Below are 21329 nucleotides of genomic sequence, written 5' to 3' on the forward strand. Positions count from 1 at the left end.
TTCTGGTAATTTTTTTTTGGGGGGGGATTTTTACCCAATTTTTTGTGCTTTCTAAGACTCCTGGCCACAGATGGCTGTAGCATCATCAGGGATCAAGCTCACAATCTCCTGATGACAGGGCCAATGCTTAGATGGTTGCATAACTCAAGAGCCAGCTTTTAGTAATTTGAAGCAACTTTAAGTAACAATTTAAGTAACAATCAATTAGATGCTATGTTGAATGACATCTCTGTCGTTGCCACTCCAGATGGGAATGCCTCCTATAGTGCTATGTAACTTTGGAGGAGGAGCATGAGACCTCTCATGAGAACTGCGTAATGCTTTACAGCACCCTGTCACACACTCTTCAGCTAGCTATAAGAAGCTAGCTCAGTATTCCCAACATGGACATTATGGCAGAGGCTGTGAAGAGACCAAAGATGATGATGTTGGAGGAAGTGAGGAAGAGAAAAAGAGAGAGACTGACAGAGCAAGAGACTAGACAAGAGTAAATCTTGGACTGGCTTTAAAGCTAAAAGAGATAAAAGAGAGAAAAGGATGCGAGACTCATGGCTAACGGAAAAACAACAAAAATCCAACAACAGAGTGTTCATCCCTGCCAGTGATATTTAAGAAAAGCCATAGGCTTCAAACTTATCTGTGTCATTCCTGTCTCACAGAGTTTTGTAGTTTTTCAGGATGCTAAACATCATCTAACCTCAGTCCTGTTTCAGGCTAGCATGCAAAAAAATAAATTCATTTCATGCCAAAAAATGTTTAGTCAGTGTTTGTCAATCTTATGGCTACTAAGCAGCGTCATGTAATAAAATCCAGTAATGTTAGTGTATCATATAAGGTGACACATTTTTTCTGTTCTGATGTCTTTGCAGATGTTATGCCTAATTCCAACTCCCTGGCAGAATCCAACTACTCATGCATGCATGTCATGCAGGCTTACAGATGCTACAGACGACATTGATAATTTCATTTGTTTACACATAGAGCGTCCATATGCCTGTGTGATGCACATGTATGCAAAGGGGAGCTGGATATCTGTATCCTTCAGCTCATCAGCAAATGCATGGGTCCATGAGGGGGCGCTAAAAGCATGATTTGTGTATTTTGTGTAATTGTGTAAAATATGAAAAATACCAATTTTTGCACAATGCTACTTGAATTTTCCAAGCACTCTCATTTAATGGTACACAAATACACTTCTAATGCAACCATTTAATTCTACACATATGTACACTGCTTATACAATATCAGTAAATGAGTATAAGAAGTCTGTGTAGAATTAAATGACCACGTGAACAAACTGTTCATGTTGAACTAAATGACAACATGAACAAACTATTTATGTAGAATAAAATGACTGTCTCAGCAGACTGTTATGTAAATCATATAATTCAACACAAGCCGACTGTGTATAATATTCTACAAAACTGTTGCTTAGGTTGTTTATTGTCATTAAGTCCTACACCCTGTGCTACAGTCATTTATTTATACAATCTGCTAAACCTGCTACAGAAATTCCACACAAATACACTGCAGATAATATATTCTAAATCTACAAATATACACTACTTACACCACTATTTAAATCTACACAAATACACTGCATATACTATAGAATTAAATGACTATGACCAATGTGACTGTAAACTTTATGGACTATAAACAATATGATTGTATAGACTTAAATGACTATAAACAGTCTGACTGTAGAATTAAACCACTTTAAATAGTCGGACTGTATAGAACTAAATGACTATAAATAGTCCAACTGTAGAATTAAACCAGTGTAAACAGTCTGACTGTGTAGAATTAAGCAATGGAAAACAGTCTGTTTATATTCATTTAATTCTACAGACCCAGTCTGACTCTGTAAAATTAAAAGAATGCACACAGCCTGACTGTGTAGCATTTGATGATTATAAACAGTCTGACTGTGCAGAATTAAATGACTAATCTGTTTGATTGTGTAGAATTAAGTGACTGTAAAATCTGCCTGCAGAATTAAATGACTAATCAGTCTGACTGTGTAGAATTAGGTGAGTCTAAACAGGCTGACTGCAGAATTAAACGACTAATCAGTCTGACTGTGTAGAATTAGGTGAGTCTAAACAGGCTGACTGCAGAATTAAACGACTAATCAGTCAGACTGTGTAGAATTAGGTGAGTGTAAACAGTCTGACAGCATAGAATTAAGTGAGTGTAAACAGTCTGACTGTGTAGAATTAAGTGAATGTAAACAGTCTGACTGTGTAGAATTAGGTGAGTGTAAACAGTCTGACAGCATAGAATTAAGTGAGTGTAAACAGTCTGCCTGTGTAGAATTAAGTGAATGTAAACAGTCTGACTGTGCAGAATTAAATGGCTAATCAGTCTGACTGTGTAGAATTAGGTGAGTGTAAACAGTCTGACTGCATAGAATTAAGTGAGTTTAAACAGTCTGACTGCATGGAATTAAGCAAATGTAAACAGTCTGACTGTGTAGAATTAAGTGAGTGTAAACAGTCTATGTGGAATTAAGTGACTGTAAACAGTCTGATTGTGTAGAATTAAGTGACTGTAAACGGTCTGACTGTGTAGAATTAAAGGACAATACAGACGATGTAGAATGTACATGAAAGGAATGTAAACAGTCGAACTGTGTAGAATTAAAGGCCTGCAAACAGTCTGTGTAGAATTAAAGGCTGCTCATTGAAAGTATGGAGCAGCAGGCTGTCCATTTAAGCGATGTTAAAATGAAGTAATAGTCTGAATTAACAGTGAACGCAAGGTCATATAGAGACTTGTGGTCAGCAGATTTGCTTCAGGGAGACCACCCGGCGTTGTTTTGCAGCCGTCACTGGATTGGTGGGGGCTGGAGGCTCAGAAGCGAAGGGGAGAGAAGAGGAGAAGCTTTTTTTCAGCTTTTCTCCAGCCGCTTTCTCCTTCAGCAGCGCAGAGCGCAGCGGACACAGCTATGAGGGAGGACACATGAGGGGGCAGAGAGAGTCAATGTGCCCATTTCAGGCTGTCTGGCAGAATCACTAAGCGCGTTCCAGAGGAGGAGGAGAGCGCACCACTGCGTGCATTACAGCTGAACAGTCCTGCTCCGGCGGCTCTGTGCTGGAGAATGTGAGGATGGAGAAGTGAGGCTGTGAGGAATCAGCTGAGCGGAGTCAGAAGTTGCCTACAGCGTGTTTTTTGGGGGGTGAAAATGGGAGAAACGCTCTCGACTCTGGCTTAAAAAGAAGTTGATTCCTCGTCTGGAACTGGGGAACGCACATGGACGGAGGAGAGAAAGGCTGGAGAACAGCTCTGAGAGGCTGCTCTGCTGGAGAACGCGTTCTTAATTGTTCTTGTAGACGTTTCTAAGGTTCTTGGACGTGAAGTGGGAGCTCTGTTGGATTGTAGGTCTGTGAACGTGGAGATGGACCGCAGGGCTGAAGGCTGCCGTTTGAAAGCCACTCAGAAAGTGGAGATCTAAAACTGAGCCGAAAAGGGAGATTTACTCCGCGTCTGGAGATCGCAGCACATTTAAAACGCAGCGCAGAGGGATTTTATCATGATTTTGCTCAATGTTCTGGCTGTGCTCTTCCTGCTGGGTGAGTAGAAAGCTTGAGCAGCCTTACTGAATCCATAAAAAGTGGTAAAAACATTGATTTCGAGCTTGAACGATTTGTTTGAATGTTTGAAGGAACTGCGTAAAGTAGCGCTCAAACGGGCAGAACGAAGTGCGCTCTGTGGTAAAGAAGGTGGCATTGCAACGCTAAGCTGTCCTCCGTTTAACTGCGCGTGAGCGTCCCTTCTGAAAAGCGTGTTTTCGGCATATTTTGGCTTTTAAGTTCCTCGTGCTCGCGGAGAGGGGCGCGCTCCCGCGCGGAGCTCTCCAGGGTGCTGAAAACGGGGCCAAAATACAAACTATTGTACTCGAGCTGTGGTCAAAACGTGACCAGCACGATCACTCGGTCACACTTTCCAGTCACAATGCCCCTCACAGCCGTTCAAGCTCAAGCACGCGCCTCATTACAATTCAGCTTTTATGAACCGATCGCGCGTGAGATCCCCGCTTCTTTCCAATCAGACGAGGATGGATTGTGTTTGACGTCTCCAGAGGAAAAAACTACTTACAACTGTCGCTTCCACTTATTACGAGCCGGGTAATTTAATCGTGCGAAAGCAGCTGCAGTTCCCTGCCCCGCCGATAGATGTCGCTTTCTGCAATCTTAAGTGCACTGTCTGTCCGAAAGCACCCAGGCCTTTCTAATGAGTAAGGTCAGCTACTTTAAGGGCGCCCATTTCTGACTCAGCTTGTGTAATCTCCATAGAAAAGCTGTGGACAGAAGAATGGGATGCTATTAGGGTCAACATGCCCAATGTTGATCCAGGGTTAGAGGGGTATTAAGCCCCCTGCATTGGGTTGCAGAGCAGTGAGACCGTGTTCTCTCAAGTGATGAAGTTCCATCCAATACCGTTGGGATGAGGTGGAGTGAGCATCCTCATCAGTACCTGACCTCATTTATGCTCAATCAAATCCTCACAGCAATGTTCCAACATCTAGACGCTTCACCAGAAGAGTTGGGAGGGAAAAGACAGTAAAGAGGGAACAAATTCATCCCTGATTGTAAAAGATATGTTAGATTTTTCAACACAACATGATGTAAACATTAGCCGCAACTAATGCATTTATTATTGAATTATGAGAATATAATCATATAAAATAGATTGGCTTTCATTTTCTGTGCTTTCTATAATCAGTCATGTGCTCTACATGTTTGTATGACGTCAATGTGACGTTTTCAGCTGCGTCACAGTAAACCCTGAAATGAGCAGTAAGTAGTTCCACATGCTAAAGTGCAAATTTGATGGAAATGCATTTCATCAGTTTTATTAAAGTCATTAACATTTAGTTCTTTGTTCTTTTTGTGGATTTAACTTCATTCTCTCGAGCTGGTTCTGCTCCTGTTAATGCTTTACTGTTGCTCACTCCTCTCACTTTGGAGCTTTAGCGTTAAGCATTTATGTTTTCAAACATTTCCTGAATTTGTAGATGCGCCCTTTCCATTCCATCTTATCATGAGATCATACGTGACTCACATCTGGAGTTATGAGGCTATGAAGAGGGGCTGAGATACACGTCATCTGCTTCTCACTGTGTGGAACTGGTGGATTTGTGAGTCCATCTACATTCTGTGTAAAACTGACCAAAGGACACTCAGGAAATCACTAACGACTGAACCGTCACGCCAGAAACCCTTCATTCTTCGTTCAGTCCACATTTGAGACACATGAAATGGCGTGCAGAGAATTTACAGCTGCTGAATTTGCTGCAGCGGTTTTGGAAAGTAGTGTGAAGATTAGTGTGAAGAGCATTTTGATTATGAAACGAATGAGTAGCATTTTATATGAAGAGCCATTTTTGCAGAATTTATATACACAAATCCAGAAAGAATGACCTCAGTACAAACCTCAGACAATACAGTATGCATTCATTTTTTGATCAAAACAATGAAATTCTTAGGCAATTTAGATGTAAAAATAAAAAGTATAATACAAAAATAAATTCCATCAGTAAATAATTCCAGCAGTTACACTTGTTTAGTTGTATTCAGCATGCCAAATCAATTTAAATTGAGGTGAAATTTGAGATTTCTTGGTTGTTTTCTCAAGATTTACAATCAGTTTGTAATCATTGTGAAGGTACGACAAAACAAAAAAGGCAGAAAAGGTTCTTTGCTTCATTGCCATTGAAGAACCACCTCTAGTTCCTTAAAGAAACTTTTGGTGGACCTCTATTTGAAGATATGTGAATAACCTGTAGACAATAAAATGGTTCTACACCAATTTAAACTTTTTTTCCCCCAACAACATTGTATGTCTCAGCTAGGAACCATTTAGTAATGAGATCTCCCTTCAGCGCTGCCTCCTGTCTAACTCTCCTCATATCTCCTTCTAGATGATGTGGTGGGCTCCATGGTCAGTTCCTCCAGCCTCTCTGGACTGGGCACTCATGGCTGGAGGGCTCCGATGGACTGCCTGCGGGCGAGCGAGATGTGCAACCAGAATCCTCAGTGCAGCTCACGCTTCCGCATCATGCGCCAGTGCCTGGTGGGTCGGGACAGGACCACCATGCTGGCCAATAAGGAGTGCCAGGCTGCGCTGGAGGTCCTTCAAGACAGCCCGCTGTACGACTGCCGCTGTAAGAGGGGCATGAAGAAGGAGCTGCAGTGTCTGCAGAGCTACTGGAGCATCCACATGGGTCTCAATGAAGGTAGGATAATGCTTATCTTTGGAACCTCTGAGCTACTAGCAGGCCTGCCAGACGTAAAGCAATAGTTTGGGCAAATACAACATCAGCTGACCAACCAAGAAAAGTGTGGCATTGTTTTGCACTTTGTAGCACTGGAGCTAAGAGGCTGATGTAGCTAATAAGTAGTAGACGTTTATACCACAGCAATTAGAATGATACTTGCTGCATGTCTAAATAATGTTGGTGCTTTACAAAATCAATTGTTTTGTAATGTTCATTAACATTAGAAAAGAACAATTTACCCATGCAAGGTGCTACTCAAACAGTAAAATGGTTATCTGAGATGTACTAGTTTTGTAGAGAGACATGTCTTTACTAAAGAATCCTTGAGGAATCCACTTTTAAAATTCTTTACAATCACAAAAAATGGTTTACATTTTAATGGCCACTACAGTTGGCATCATGCTTAGCTCTTAAATAGTCATTATGGGTGTGATGAAATAGACAGTACTGTGGTGATGCAGGTCAAAATTGTGCATTTTAAACAATGGTATAGGTGATATTAAATACAGTTATTATAGATGCAGATCAAGAGTGCAAAGTGACAGGTGCTCAAGATCCTGTATTGTTGTGCTAATAAAGCTTCACCACCATGTGGTCAGTGGTGATGCTATGGTGGTCATTGATGAAAGGGATAGAAGGAGTTGAACAATTGTACAGCAACACAGGGGCTATGGTCTGTACCTGTACACAGATATAGTGGACCAATAAGGTAGGTGTTTCTGATCGGAGTTCATAAGTCAATTTAAGTGAACCTCTGAGGTGTGAATTCTCAAAGATGTGAGCCTCTGTGGTGTGAGTTGAGTAGTGAGTCAGTTAATAGTAGGTCTAACTCAAGTCTTGAGTATCTGGAGTGTGAGTCCAAGTTAAGTCTTGAATCTCTGGGGAGCGTGTCTGAGTCAAGTCTTGAGTCTTTGGGGTGTGAGGCCAAGTCAAATCTCGCATGCCTGGGACTCGAGTCCAAGTGAAATCTCGAATCTCTGGAGTGTCAGTTCAATGGGAGTCTCGTGGCTCTGGGATGCCTGTCTGAGTCATGCTTTAAGTCTTTGGGGTGCAAGGCAGAGTTGAATCTTGAGTGTCTAGGGTGCAAGTGCGAGTCGAATTTCAAGTCTCTGGTGTGCAAGTCTATGTCAACTTTTGAGTCTCTGAGGTGTGAGTTGAGTAGTAAATCAGTTATTGGTGAGTCTGGGTAGAGTCAAGATCTATTAACGGGTGAGTCCAAGTTGAGTCCAGAGTCAGTTAAGGATAACCTCAAGTCACAAGTCAGTTAATAGACAGTGTGAGCCAAGAGCTATTTAAGGGTGAATGCAAGTCATGATGTCAATCAAGGGTGAGCTGGAGTCACAAGTCAGATAAGAGTCCAAGTCTATAAAAGTCAAGTCATGTTATGGGTCATTCATTCTGTGACTGAAGTGTTGAAATGGCTAACTAGTGTAGAAGACAGGTGGAAAAAGGTGGATGAACTGGCAAGTCAGCACATTTTTACAGGATCTTCATAAAATGACAGAAATTCTGGCTAATACCTGCTGAACCACGGGAGTTACTTTATGCTGGGTTTGAAGCATTTGATGTTGCGCTATATTGAGAATTGGCTTGGTTGTTCTTTGTCAAGTGATAGCTGCTCACTTAGACGGGAGTTATTTTAAGTACTTTTTGCTCTTTTCTGAAGAGCAACTGGATTATTTTTATCAGCACGAAGCCTTCAAGTGCATTTATAAGCGTGTTTGAGAAATGTCCAGTGTTTGAGTGTGGCGAAATGAAGGCTTACCTGCATTCGTGTCCTGATTTTTCTGTGATGGAACGCTGAGACTCCTGGGACAGCGTTTAGCTTTTTGAGCGTGTTGGGGAATCATTAGAGGATTTAGGCATTTTAAAGCAGGCTGAATTATAACCCATCTGCTTTGGCAGTTGCTGCAAGAGCCACAACAAATAGTCCTATTGATGCGAGTAATCAGGGAGCGCTTTTAAAGCCACTGCCGCTATCAGGACTGCTATTTCAATGAGGCATTGTGGACTGCCAGCCGTGCTAACTGCCTGCTAAGGTAAAACACGTACAAACGTGCGCACAGAGCTTCCTTTCATCATAGCCTGTGTTTAAACAGATTACACTCTCCAGAAAGTTAATTCCCTGCAAATGTAGCACATCCTGACACCATCACATTAGAGAAATCTGTGGGGGCAACATGGAGTGCAGGATTCAGTGGAAATGTTTTATTGTTTAGCTGAGGCTCAGAATCATTAGGAGCTGCCCAGGGCAGCGGCTGCTGGCAGGATTTTCACTCTAAGCAGGTGTGCCAGTATACAGGCTAATAGCTGCTTGTTTATGCTGTCAGTTTATTGGGTTGCATATTTATTTTTTTCAGCTGTGTCTAGCAAGTTTAACATGCAGAATGGCTTCCTATGTTCTTAAAAATAAATGTTTCTAAAAGGCGCCTGGCCTGGATGCAAGATTCTTGGAAAAACTTTGAATTGCTCAATCTGTGCAGTCACAAATGAATCCTTTCATAGCTGCAGTTGGAAAATCTTTACCAAACACTGGTAGAAATCCAATTCAACTCAGTGGCAAACTATGGCTATTAGAGTGAGGCCTTCAGTTTAAGATATAAATGCCAAAAGACCAGCACTAGAGCTCGGTCATCCGGGTAGGAGCTCAGAGTAGAGCTGCTACTCCTCCACACCGAGAAGAGCCAGTTAAGGTGGTTCAGGCATCTGATCAGGATGCCCCCTGAATGCCTCCCAATGGGGGTGTACCACACACAGCCTACTGGGAGGACTCGCTGGAGGGATTATTTCTCCAAATTGGCCCGGGAGCAGCTCGGGGTCTCCTAGAATGAGCCGGAGGTGGTTGTGAAGGACAGGGTTGTCTGGGATTCTCTGCTGTCCCAACAGCTACCATGACCCTATCTGGATTAAACCTACCTATTAACCTACCTACCTATTAAACAGTTGAGCATGATGATGATGTTAGCACTAAATTCATACTTTTGCCCTGAATGGAATGTTCAATCATTAGTTTTAATAAAATAAATAATTAAGATCGGGTCACTCAAAGCAAAAGGATTTTAGGCACACTAATAAACACACACACACACACATTTTCCAAGCCGCTTCTCCTTCTGGGTTGCGGAAGGTGCTGGAGCCTATCCCTGCCCGTTCAATTCTAATAAAGCAATGCTGGATAGTCTTGTTGACTGTTTTGATATATTAAACCACACATGCTTAATAGTGTAAATTAAAAAATAATACGCAGGATTAGTGTCGCTAATGCTAACAGTATTTTGCTAATGAACACATCACTAGAGAGTGCATACCAACTTATTTCCCTTCACATTTCTGCACTGGACCCAGTTTTTGGCCTACTTTTGGCAACTCTGTAACAGCTCAGCCCCCTTATTAAGTTGTTTTTTCCTTCAGACTCTTCTTCCACAAAATCCACTACAGCTCGTTATGTCTGCCAACAACGCAGCAAAAAGCAAAACACATAAAAAGTGCCGGTTTGTGTGAAGCATCAGAGGAGCGAGTGCAGCCATGGTGATTGCAGCCCAACAGAACTCAATCAAATCCACTGAAAAGCACACCACATACAATCGGCCGCAGCTGGCCAGCAGGCTTACATGACAAATCCATCCAGGCAGGAGCACCCTCATCACCCGTTTATCTTTCACTCGACTCTGTCCAACAAGCCCGGCTGGGATTTTCTCCTGCTGAATAAATACAACAATACAAAACACATGCAGAATCAGTGAGAAAGGCACAGGGGTGGACACTGAACGAGGGACAGGATGGGAATAAAACATGTTCATGTGTTTGAGAGAGAGAGAGAGAGAGAGAGAGAGAGAGAGAGAGATAGATAGAGAGAGAGAGAGAGAGAGAGAGAGAGAGAGATAGAGAGAGAGAGAGCGAGAGAGAGAGAGAGATAGAGAGAGAGAGAGCGAGAGAGAGAGAGAGAGAGAGAGAGAGAGAGAGAGAGAGAGAGAGAGAGAGAGACTTAGAAAGATGACGAGATTTAGAAAGCTGATCTCAAATTTTGAAACGTACACAAATTTAAAAATTTCAAATAATCCTTGGAGGGGTGCACACAGGCTGATAATTATGTGTCAGCATGTCACCACCTGGCACTGGGTGACAGTCCCCATGTCCAACCCTACTGACACCCACCCTCCATTTCCCCAACCTTCTGACCCCCAACACTGCACACATGCTCACACACTCTGTTCTGGTTCATTCCTAAGGTGTTTGATGGAATTGAGGTCAGGGTTCTGTGAGGGCCAGTCAAGTTCTTCCACACCAAACTCACCCAGCAATGCTTTTATGAACCTTGCATTGTGCACTGGGGCTCAATCACGCTGGAACAGAAAATGGCCTTCCCCTAACTGTTCCCACAAAGTTGGAAGCAGACAATTGTCCAAAATGTCTTGGTCTGCTGAAGCATTAAAATTTCAATGTAACTAAGGGGTCTAGGCCAATACCTGGAAAACAACCCTGTATCATTATCCCTCCTCCACCAAACAGCTGGCAGTCAGGCAGGTAATGCTCTACTGGCATTTGCTGAACAACAGGCTCGTCTGTCAGACTGTCAGATAGAGAAATGTGATTCATCACTCCACAGAGTCCAGTGATGGCATGCTTTACACCACTCATTTCATATATTGTTATATCGCTGCTGTCAGTGCAAAACCTCATATTTCCATTTTTGTCATTTTCCAGTTTTTTACAGAATTTGAAAATACCTTTTGTCCTTTATACTGTGTCAACTTTCATGATGAATAGGCCAAAATAAACGGTACCAAATTGCTTAGAAATAAGTCTGGTTCCACTGACTTACATTAAAAGTAAAGTAAATTTTTTCCTTCTCCTGTAAAGTTACCATTTTGGAGATACAAGTTTTTGTTCCGACAACAGTGATATGTTCATGTTATTGTCATTGTTGTCACTGTTATAATGCTTTGGCAATACTAGACCTTACAGTCATGCCATTGAGGGTTTGCCAAAAAAAAGCAGAACGCTGAGGTCCAGTCTGGATGTGAAACGCCACAGCGCTCTGCTGGAGCGAAGCCTTCTCTCTCTCTCTCTCACTCTCTCTCTCTCTCTCTCTCTCTCTCTCACGCTTCAGAGAGCTGTCAGCGCTGGCGATATTCAGTCCGATCCATGACAAAGACAAGAATGCTGCTGCATGACGCTGAGTGAGAAAAAAATCTCCAACAGAGACTCTGCCAAAGCAAACACGTCTGTGGGCAGATTTAGAAACAGAAGCTTTTTGCTATTCACACCCAATTGGGTGAAGCTTTCCATCTCAATTCTTTGGCAGAAAGAATGGTCAGTGTGCAGGATTAACCGCACCTACAGACAACATGACCAGTCAGAGACACAGAGGCCTCAGAAATGAGGAAAATGGCACTCTTTAAGAGTTCGTTCCAGACAGTGGGACAGACTAAGATAAAAAAACAATTAATACTTAAAGGACTAGTTCAGTGTTTACATGCTAATCTCTATCTACCACATCTGTAATAACATCATGTAACATTTATCTTGGACAATAACGTCCCTGTGCATTTATTCAGTATTTTAAATAGTTCTTTTATGTCTATATAGAACTAGCATGTCAAAGATCAGAGTTTACCCTAATCTTACACTCTGATTTCAGTTCATGAAAGTCTACTTAGCTGATGAGCTGAATCAGTTAGGTTTAATGAGAGAGTGTGCTGAAGTCTGCAGTGTTGTGTCCTGCAAGGACTGAAGCCTGACACATGTGACATAGAAGGTGTGTTTCAACCTTTATTTTGACTGGGAAGAGGGTGACGTGCAATATAGATGAGCAAATGACAAGGGCTTGAAAAAGTTGATAAGAAATTGACCAACTAAACAAAAGAAAATCATCAAGATAAAAAAGATTTATATATTCAAAATTCAATAAAATAAACTTTGTTTGACCTTGACAGCACCACAAAGTAAATTAAAACTTGTCTCACAATGAAGCTTTCAGTTTAAGATGATCTGCCTCAACTGTCAGAAAGTGGATAATATCACCCAGCATGCCGCTTCCAGGCTGTTGTTTGAGTTGTGATGCTAATAAAGATGGAGCTGCCCCTCTGTCTGACCTTTCAGGGTCAAAAGCCGAGCAAAACTGCTCAATATTGTTTTGGAAACTGACCGGTGTGAAATGTGCAGAGCAAACTAACAGCTCTGAATTAAAGATGTCTGGGATTCTGTTAACAATGTGGGAGCTGAAGTTGACTTCCCATTCAACAGCTTGTTTTACACATTTTCCATTCCATCATAGATGGTGCCACAGTTATATTCTGAAGCCAGTACAAGCTGTAGCATTTAAGGTGGAACAGAATTCAATTAAGAAGCTGGCAAACATTAAAGATGATCATCAGCCCACTGACAGATCGGTGCTTTTGAAGGGATTAAAAAGTGCCAATGTTCCTTCACAGTCTGGAACACTACCTTTCTGTACACAGTCAGCCATTTTGGTTGCTGCTGCCTTGTTGTTGTTCTTTGACTGAGCTTGAACGTGGGCTGGTATATGTAAATTTTGTAGGCGTAAATATTAATGAGTCAAGTTACCTAACAGTTTAGGATTTTGGAATTGGCCTATTTTACTGTCCTTTCTTTGCAAATTCAGGATTTGTGTTTGAAGAAGAAAGCTCAGATCAGATCTCTGAAGTTATGTGATTATTCCAATAGTCATAAAAATAGCATACTCCGATGTAGAAATCTGATTAAGAAATCCTCTAAATGGATGGATTTTAGCTCAGTAATCAGATTTCTCAGTACATGTAAAATGTTACTCTGATTTCTTTTGGATTTCTCAGTCTGTGCATGTGTGAAAACAGACAGCAGTACTGGAAATAAGAAGCAGCATTGCGAGACACAGTAAAACACCTTTTGAGCGACGCTGAAACCAAATATATGCTTGACAAAATGAAGGATTAAATATGCTTCATCTTCTAAATGATGTACACTGCTCAAAAAAATAAAGGGAACACTTAAACAACACAATATAACTCCAAGTAAATCAAACTTCTGTGAAATCAAACTGTCCACTTAGGAAGCAACACTGATTGACAATCAATTTCACAGCTGTTGTGCAAATGGAATAGACAACAGGTGGAAATTATTGGCAATTAGCAAGACACACTCAATAAAGGAGTGGTTCTGCAGGTGGGGACCACAGACCACTTCTCAGTACCTTTCTGCTTTCTGGCTGATGTTTTGGTCACTTTTGAATGTGGGTGGTGCTTTCACACTCGTGGTAGCATGAGACGGACTCTACAACCCACACAAGTGGCTCAGGTAGTGCAGCTCATCCAGGATGGCACATCAATGCGAGCTGTGGCAAGAAGGTTTGCTGTGTCTGTCAGCGTAGTGTCCAGAGCCTGGAGGCGCTACCAGGAGACAGGCCAGTACAAAGGAGACGTGAAGGAGGCTGTAGGAGGACAACAACCCAGCAGCAGGACCCCTACCTCCACCTTTGTGCAAGGAGGAACAGGAGGAGCACTGCCAGAGCCCTGCAAAATGACCTCCAGCAGGCCACAAATGTGCATGTGTTTGCACAAATGGTTAGAAACCGACTCCATGAGGATGGTATGAGGGCCCGATGTCCACAGATGGGGGTTGTGCTCACAGCCCAACACCGTGCAGGACGCTTGGCATTTGCCAGAGAACACCAGGATTGGCAAATTGACCACTGGTGCCCTGTGCTCTTCACAGATGAAAGCAGGTTCACACTGAGCCCATGTGACGGAGTCTGGAGACGCCGTGGAGAGCGATCTGCTGCCTGCAACATCCTTCAGCATGACTGGTTTGGCAGTGGGTCAGTAATGGTGTGGGGTGGCATTTCTTTGGAGGGCCACACAGCCCTCCATGTGCTTGTCAGAGGTAGCCTGACTGCCATTAGGTACCGAGATGAGACCCTCAGACCCCTTGTGAGACCATATGCTGGTGCGGTTGGCCCTGGGTTCCTCCTAATGCAGGACAATGCTAGACCTCATGTGGCTGGAGTGTGTCAGCAGTTCCTGCAAGACGAAGGCATTGAAGCTATGGACTGGCCCACCTGTTCCCCAGACCTGAATCCGATTGAGCACATCTGGGACATCATGTCTCGCTCCATCCACCAACGCCACGTTGCACCACAGACTGTCCAGGAGTTGGCGGATGCTTTAGTCCAGGTCTGGGAGGAGATCCCTCAGGCGTTGTAGGGAGGTCATACAGGCACGTGGAGGCCACACATTTTTACACTTTAAATGTGTGTTTTTCCACTTTAATTTTGTGTGTGACTCCAAATCCAGGCCTCCATTGGTTAATAAATTAGATTTCCATTGATGATTTTTGTGTGATTTTGTTGTCGGCACATTCAACTTTGTACAGAACAAAGTATTCAATGAGAATATTTCATTCATTCAGATCTAGGATGTGTTATTTGAGTGTTCCCTTTATTTTTTTGAGCAGTGTATATTCAAATTTTCAGGTAAAGTGGTGTGATGTTTTTTTAAAAAAAAAGCAGTGGCATGAAGTTTACATCATCTTACATCTTATTCTGTGACTTTATTGGCCAGTTGTAAAGCAGAAATCTGATTACTCGTGACTCATGTAGGCCCGGAGTTTCATCATTATCTGATTACTCAAGTGTGTGTAAACTTGGATTACTGTCAAAATCTGATTTTCTGCAGTTATCAGATTATTAAGTGCATTTAAACACACTCAGTGTTTGAAATCCACGGTGTGTCAGTTCCATGTACTGAACTCTGCTTATTCAACTGTGCCAATGTAAATGAAGTTTGCCATTCTATTGCAACTTTAATAGAATGCAATAGGCAGTTGCTTCATGATAGTAGCTAGGTGCTTCGCTTCTATTAGAAATGTTTGTCAAAACAACACTATGGCTAAAATAAAAAATTTAACTATTGCTACATCTATTGTAATCATGTTTACTTGCACCTTACAGTGCTGTCACTGTAGTCTTTATGGATTTTCTATAAAATATAAGACTTTCTGATTAAAGACTATAGAACCCCCCTTCTGATGAAGGTGGGAGGAGTTTTGAGAAACTACAGCTGCTCTGTGGTGGATTCTTGAGGCTTCAAAATGTTTTCTTTTTGTTGGTGAATGTAGCAGGCATGGCAAGTTCATTTCTATGGTCCCTTTCTTGAAAGGCAGTCAATAGAGCAAACAGTGTTTAAAAAATTAAGCACCAACATGACTTTAACTCTATCTCCTCTGACATTGCCCATGTCCTGGAGGCGAGAACTTGTCAAGGCCGACACCAGATTATACTTTTTTCAGAGTATAATGCAAGGGAAAACAAGACTGAAATCAGTGTGTAGTTAATTTTACATATCAGCTATTATACTATTAAAAATAGTTACCAACAATAACAATAATAATAACAATAATAACAACATCAATACTACTACTAATAATAATAATAATAACAACAATAATAATAACAACAACCAATCTACAGATCAGGCTTACTTATTGCTTGTTTTAAGATAGACATTCTAGTGGAATGGTGGCAAATGAAGTGAAACGTCGCAGGAGGTAAAAAGCTAATGAAGCTGCTTTGTGTGCTAGTGATGTCAATCATGTGTTTGAAAACATTTATATTTCATTCTAATCATTTAGTTAATTATGCCATCATTGGCCCTCTAAGGACCTCTCATTCCCCATCAGTAAAGCTCAAGGAACACCAGGGTGCTTTCCAGCCCACTTGTGTTCCACAGCTCAGCAGCAGAGAAATCATGCTCAGCAATACTGCAAATCACAACAAATATCATTAAACACACATTTTAGGCCAGAATGCCTCTTAAAGTAAATATTTATTTTTTTCTAAGCCAGGGATACACATCAAAAGTATTACTTGTGGTATTTGATTGGACACTACAGCAGAAGTGGATTAAGCCAAGCCTTGGACCTTGGCATTTTATGCACCATTCAGAATTTCACAGACAGACAGACAGACAGACAGACAGGCAGGCAGGCAGGCAGGCAGGCAGGCAGGCAGGCAGGCAGATAGATAGACAGATCGATAGACAGAGATGTAGACAGAGATAGACAGACAGACAGACAGACAGACAGACAGACTACTTCACAGCACACAAACCACTCAATCATTTAGGTCTGTATTGCAACAGTGAGACAAACTGGCAGAAATACTAATGGATATAATAACAATAATAATAGATGTCTGGAAGTTTGTTTGAAAGCTTAATGAGTGGTTTAAGGAAATGGCAGACTAATGGATGCTACTATTATCAAACTCATTTAGAGTCATTAATCAAGTTTGCTACTTACAATTAAAAACATGATTTTGTGCTTTTCGTGTTTATTCACATACTAATGAAACACAGTCACAACAATAAGAAAGTTCAAGCAATGTCTCTGTATCAGTGAAAGAGTGAACAGGCCATTTTACAGTTTAGCAAGACATCAAATTTACACCGTGCCCTCTTTACCCCAGACGAGCTATGTTGAAAATAAAAATATACTGTAGCACCGCATGTGCTACCCCAGGCTCAAGGAAGACGCTGGAGGCAGAATTTAGGTTTGCAGCAGCCATGTTTCTTTATTCTCCCAAATAAATCAACAAAATAAACAAAACCAACTCTATGTTGGCCACTTTTCAGTGGCTGATGCTAACTAGCCTTTTCAGTCTCTTCACCAAGCTTTTCAGCTCTGTCAGTCTCTTGCTGCTGTTGCTGATGCTGCTGCTTCTTTTCTTTTCTTTTCTTTCTTTCTTTCTTTCTTTCTTTCTTTCTTTCTTTCTTTCTCTCTCTCTCTCTCTCTCTCTCTCTCTCTCTCTCTCTCTCTCTCTCTCCGTTCCCTCTCAGCTCTTTTTAAAGGCGCTCACGCTGCCAGCCAGATCAGCATCAGCTGGCTCTCATTAATCCGGGAGACATGCCTCCCTCACAGGAGTCAGGGCCGGAGGCCTCTGGCGGATCAAGCTCCATTTCCCTGGTGGAGGTCACTGAGGTAGTTGGCAAGCTCTTCAGTGGTAAGGCACCGGGGGTGGATGAGATTCGTCTGGAGATGCTTAAGGCTCTGGATATTGTGGGGCTGTCATGGCTGACGCGCTTCTGTAATATTGCATGGACCTCAGGAACAGTACACTTGGACTGGCAGACCGGGGTGGTGGTCCCCATTTTTAAAAAAGGGGACCGGAGGGTGTGTGCCAACTATTGGGGTATCACACTGCTCAGCCTCCCTGGGAAAGTCTATGCCAAGGTACTGGAAAGGAGACTCCGACCTCTTGTGAAAGGTTCTCCGGGAGTATGGGGTACTACTCCAGGCCATTCGATCTCTGTACTCCCAGAGTGAGAGCTGTGTTCATATACTCAGCACTAAGTCGGACCCTTTCAGTGTTAGCGTTGGGCCCCGGCAGGGTTGTGCCCTGTCTCCGCTACCGTTCGTCATTTTCATGGACAGGGTGTCAAGGCGTAGCCAAGGTCTGGAGGGCATTATGTGCAGAGGCCGGAGGGTGGCATCTCTGCTATTTGCAGATGATGTTGTTCTTTTGGCTGAATCACGTGGATGCCTCCAGCACTCACTGGAGCGGTTTGCAGCGGTGTGTGAAGCAGTTGGTATGTGGATCAGCACTTCCAAATCTGAGTCCATGGTCTTAGCCTGGAAAAGGATAGCATGCCCACTCCATGTAAGGGGAAGGGACTTGCCCCAGATGGAGGAGTTTAAGTATTTTGGAGTCTTGTTTACGAGTGACAGGAAGATCGTGAGATCGGCCGTAGGCTGGGACAGGCGGCAGCAGTAATGCGGTCACTGTACCGGACTGTAGTGATGAAGAGGGAGCTGAGCCATAAGGCAAAGCTCTCTGGGTACCGGTCGGTCTACATCCCGACCCTCACCTATGGTCATGAGCTGTGGTTAATGACGGAAAGAATGAGATTGCGAATACAAGCAGCGGAAATGAGCTTTCTTCATCGGGTGGCGGGCTCCACTATTTGAGAGGAGCCAGCTGATGTAGTTCAGACATTTGATTTGGATGCACCCTGTATGCCTCCTGTTGGTGGTGTACCAGGCATGGCCTACCGGGATAAGACCCCGGGGTCATCCTAGGACCCGCTGGAGGGATTACATCTCCAAGTTTGCCTGGGAGCGGCTTGGGGTCCCTGGGAATGAACTGGAGGAAGTTGCGGGGGACAGGATCATCTGGGATTCTCTGCTTTCACAACTGCTACTGTGACCCTATCTGGATTAAGCGGTTAATGACGATGATGATGATGATGATGATGATGATGATGATGAAGACTTTAACACTGCTAATATTGCCATAACACTGCTGGTATTACTTTAAATCTTATGTTGTTAGCTCAACTGCAGGTATTAGTTTAAATCTGCTGGTGTTGGTTTCAAGGTGGTAATTTTGCTGCTTTCATTATGTTCTCACCTCTGACACCAATTACACATCATGCTAACAAGCTGAGCAGGAAGTGCTTCATAGTGCTCAAACAATGTCAGTGTGTGATATTTCTGGTCAAGAGCTCTTTAACTTGCTGCAATTTCGAAAAAGACCAAAATCAGTGAGCTTATTAAAATGATTGGTCTCCAGCATTTAGAAAAGGTGGAAAATGACTTTAAACTGCTGTTTACTAAATGAAGCAAAATGATAATTCTTGGTTTGGGGCCAGTAAAAATAAAAAAATCACTGAGTTTGAGGTCAGGATCTTGTTGATTGATACAATTACATACTTGTTTATATAGTGAGTACACATGCAATTACATTTACATTTGCTTACTGTTTTATGATTGTTTCAATGTAAAAAAAAAATCACAAAAACAGTAAACCTTCCCAAATTGGCTGAAAAATAAGGCTGTACACAGAACAATAAATCTTTACAAATTCAAATAAACATAAATATCTCTTCTGCTCTTCTGGACATAATTGAAATTACATGCTTTTGTTATCACCACGGCAACTGAGCTTGCTAAGGGGTAAACTCTAGGCTGTACTGTATTAGATCTGCATTAATAAGCAGAGGGGATACAGTATTTGTACGGAGGAGTAAAAGCTTAGGGGCAAACGTTTAATACACGCTTAGCCCAGAATATAAAGCCAGCAGAGTTTCCCCTGCTGTACGACCACACTGACAGAATGAACAATTCCTCCTGCTTGGAGGCAGCGTCTAGTTTGTTCCCGTATAGCGTTCCTATATCTGTGCGAGTGGCCACTGAGGGTGATTATGTAATTAGCGAGCCACAGAGCAGCCTGGGAGCCTCACTCGTGCCTATGCAAATCTTTATTTTCAGCTGTCCATGTTAATTAGGGGATTATGTTGCAATTGGCTACTAAGAATAAAGCATCTCAGAAACAAGCCTGTGTATTATTCCTTAAAGACTGTTGTGTAGAGTTACTGAAGGAGAGACGCCTCATGCCAAGTAGGCCACTGTACAGCAGCATGGCATCGGGACAGACTCTCATTGACTCTCATCCTTCAGTGTTTGGAAGGTGGGATGTCTGTGAAAGTTGGAAACAAGTAGAACTTTAAGAATTTTGGGAAATAAGTCAATATATCAACACACTGTATTCTATAAACATTTACTAACCATATACACTGTTGTTTAACAGTTTATATGGTTGGGATATTTATATTATAAACTTTAAAAAAACTTTTTATTTAATATTTCAAAAACTTAGTTAATAGGACATGATGGAAATGGTAAATAATATACTATAATTATCTGCTTGCGTTAATTTTTTGGCAAGTTACTTGCCTTAATATTTGATCTCAACTTTTGAAATATGATAAACTCTGGATTTTAATATGATTAGAACTTCATTCTGGATCTCAATTGTATTGAAACTTCATTCTGAATGTTAATCTTATTAGAACTTCATTCTGAATGTTAATCTTATTAGAACTTCATTCTGAATGTTAATTTTATTAGAACTTCATTCTGAATGTTAATTTTATAAGAACTTTATTCTGGATATTAATTTTATTAGAATTTAATTCTTAATATTAATGTTATAAGAACATTATTCTGAATATTATTTTATTAGAACTTCATTCTCAAAATAAATTTTATTAACTTCATTCTGGACATTAATTTCAGTAATTTAGAATACATTTTCATTTGAAATACCCTGGTTTGTCATAAAGTCAATGATGCCATGTATCTCAAACAAGGTTTCCAGGACATTTGAAGGATAAACAGCCCAGATTCTATATCATACTTAACAGCAGTGATGAGGTTCTGTAATATAACCATCATTCTTCTTACACCAAACCTGCCCTGGCAGTTTGTTGGCAAAAGCTCTATTTGAACCAAACAACCTGGTTCCAGTAAGAGTTTTAGAAGCGTTTTGCAAACTCAGGGTGTTTAGATCAAAGAAAGGGCTTTTTTCTGGCATGAATAGATTTGGACATTTGGTGGCTCCACAATGCTTACATGTTCCATGCTCCAAATGTGATCCTTTCAGACTTTCACCCTCTTCACTGTTCATGGGGGTTAAATAAACATTCCTCTTCCAAGCAAGTTCACTACAGCTCCAGTTGTCCATCCATCCATCCATCCATCCAATCCATCCATTCATCCATCCATCCATCCATCCATCCATCCATCCATCCATTTTCTAAGCCGCTTCTCCGTCAGGGTCGCGGGCAGCTCCAATTGTAAAATTCTTAATTAATGCCCTAACAGTAACCTGGAAATTGTCAGTGCTGTAGCCAACACACTTTTATCTCATTGTGTTTGTGCATTCTTTGAAATCCCTGTGTTGTTGAGGGAATTTGGCCTTTGTGGCACCTCAAATTGATTCCTCAGTGTGACAAGAAGTTATAGATGACTGTTAAGAATTCCTGAACACTCAGGTGCATTTAAAGTGGAATATAAAGGGAGAAAAAGCTTCAGCTACAGAAGAATTTCTATGGACACCAATAATTGTGGTATATGGTTTTATTAAAAAGATAGTCAGTGACAAGAATTTGTGTTTTCAAGACTAAATTTATTTCAAATAAAAGTTTCTATAAGTTTTCAGTGTGCGCTAATTAATCACAAAAGGCTTTTTCCATTACCTTTTTTTACTCAT

At 41.7% G+C, this 21329-nt stretch overlaps 1 protein-coding gene across 1 annotated transcript in view; it reads left to right on the forward strand.

The window, feature by feature from the left end:
• The first annotated feature begins 2875 nt into the window (after window positions 1-2875).
• Window positions 2876-21329, forward strand: part of gfra2b (GDNF family receptor alpha 2b) — a 107614-nt gene continuing 89160 nt past the window's right edge. The window contains exons 1-2 of the mRNA XM_017711204.2: window positions 2876-3575; window positions 5927-6241. Of these exons, the coding sequence (XP_017566693.1) occupies window positions 3536-3575; window positions 5927-6241 (355 nt within the window). The 5' untranslated portion in view covers window positions 2876-3535. The remainder of the gene's footprint in view (window positions 3576-5926; window positions 6242-21329) is intronic.

The sequence above is a fragment of the Pygocentrus nattereri genome, chromosome 18 (assembly GCF_015220715.1).
Source record: "Pygocentrus nattereri isolate fPygNat1 chromosome 18, fPygNat1.pri, whole genome shotgun sequence".
NCBI classification, from domain to species: domain Eukaryota; kingdom Metazoa; phylum Chordata; class Actinopteri; order Characiformes; family Serrasalmidae; genus Pygocentrus; species Pygocentrus nattereri.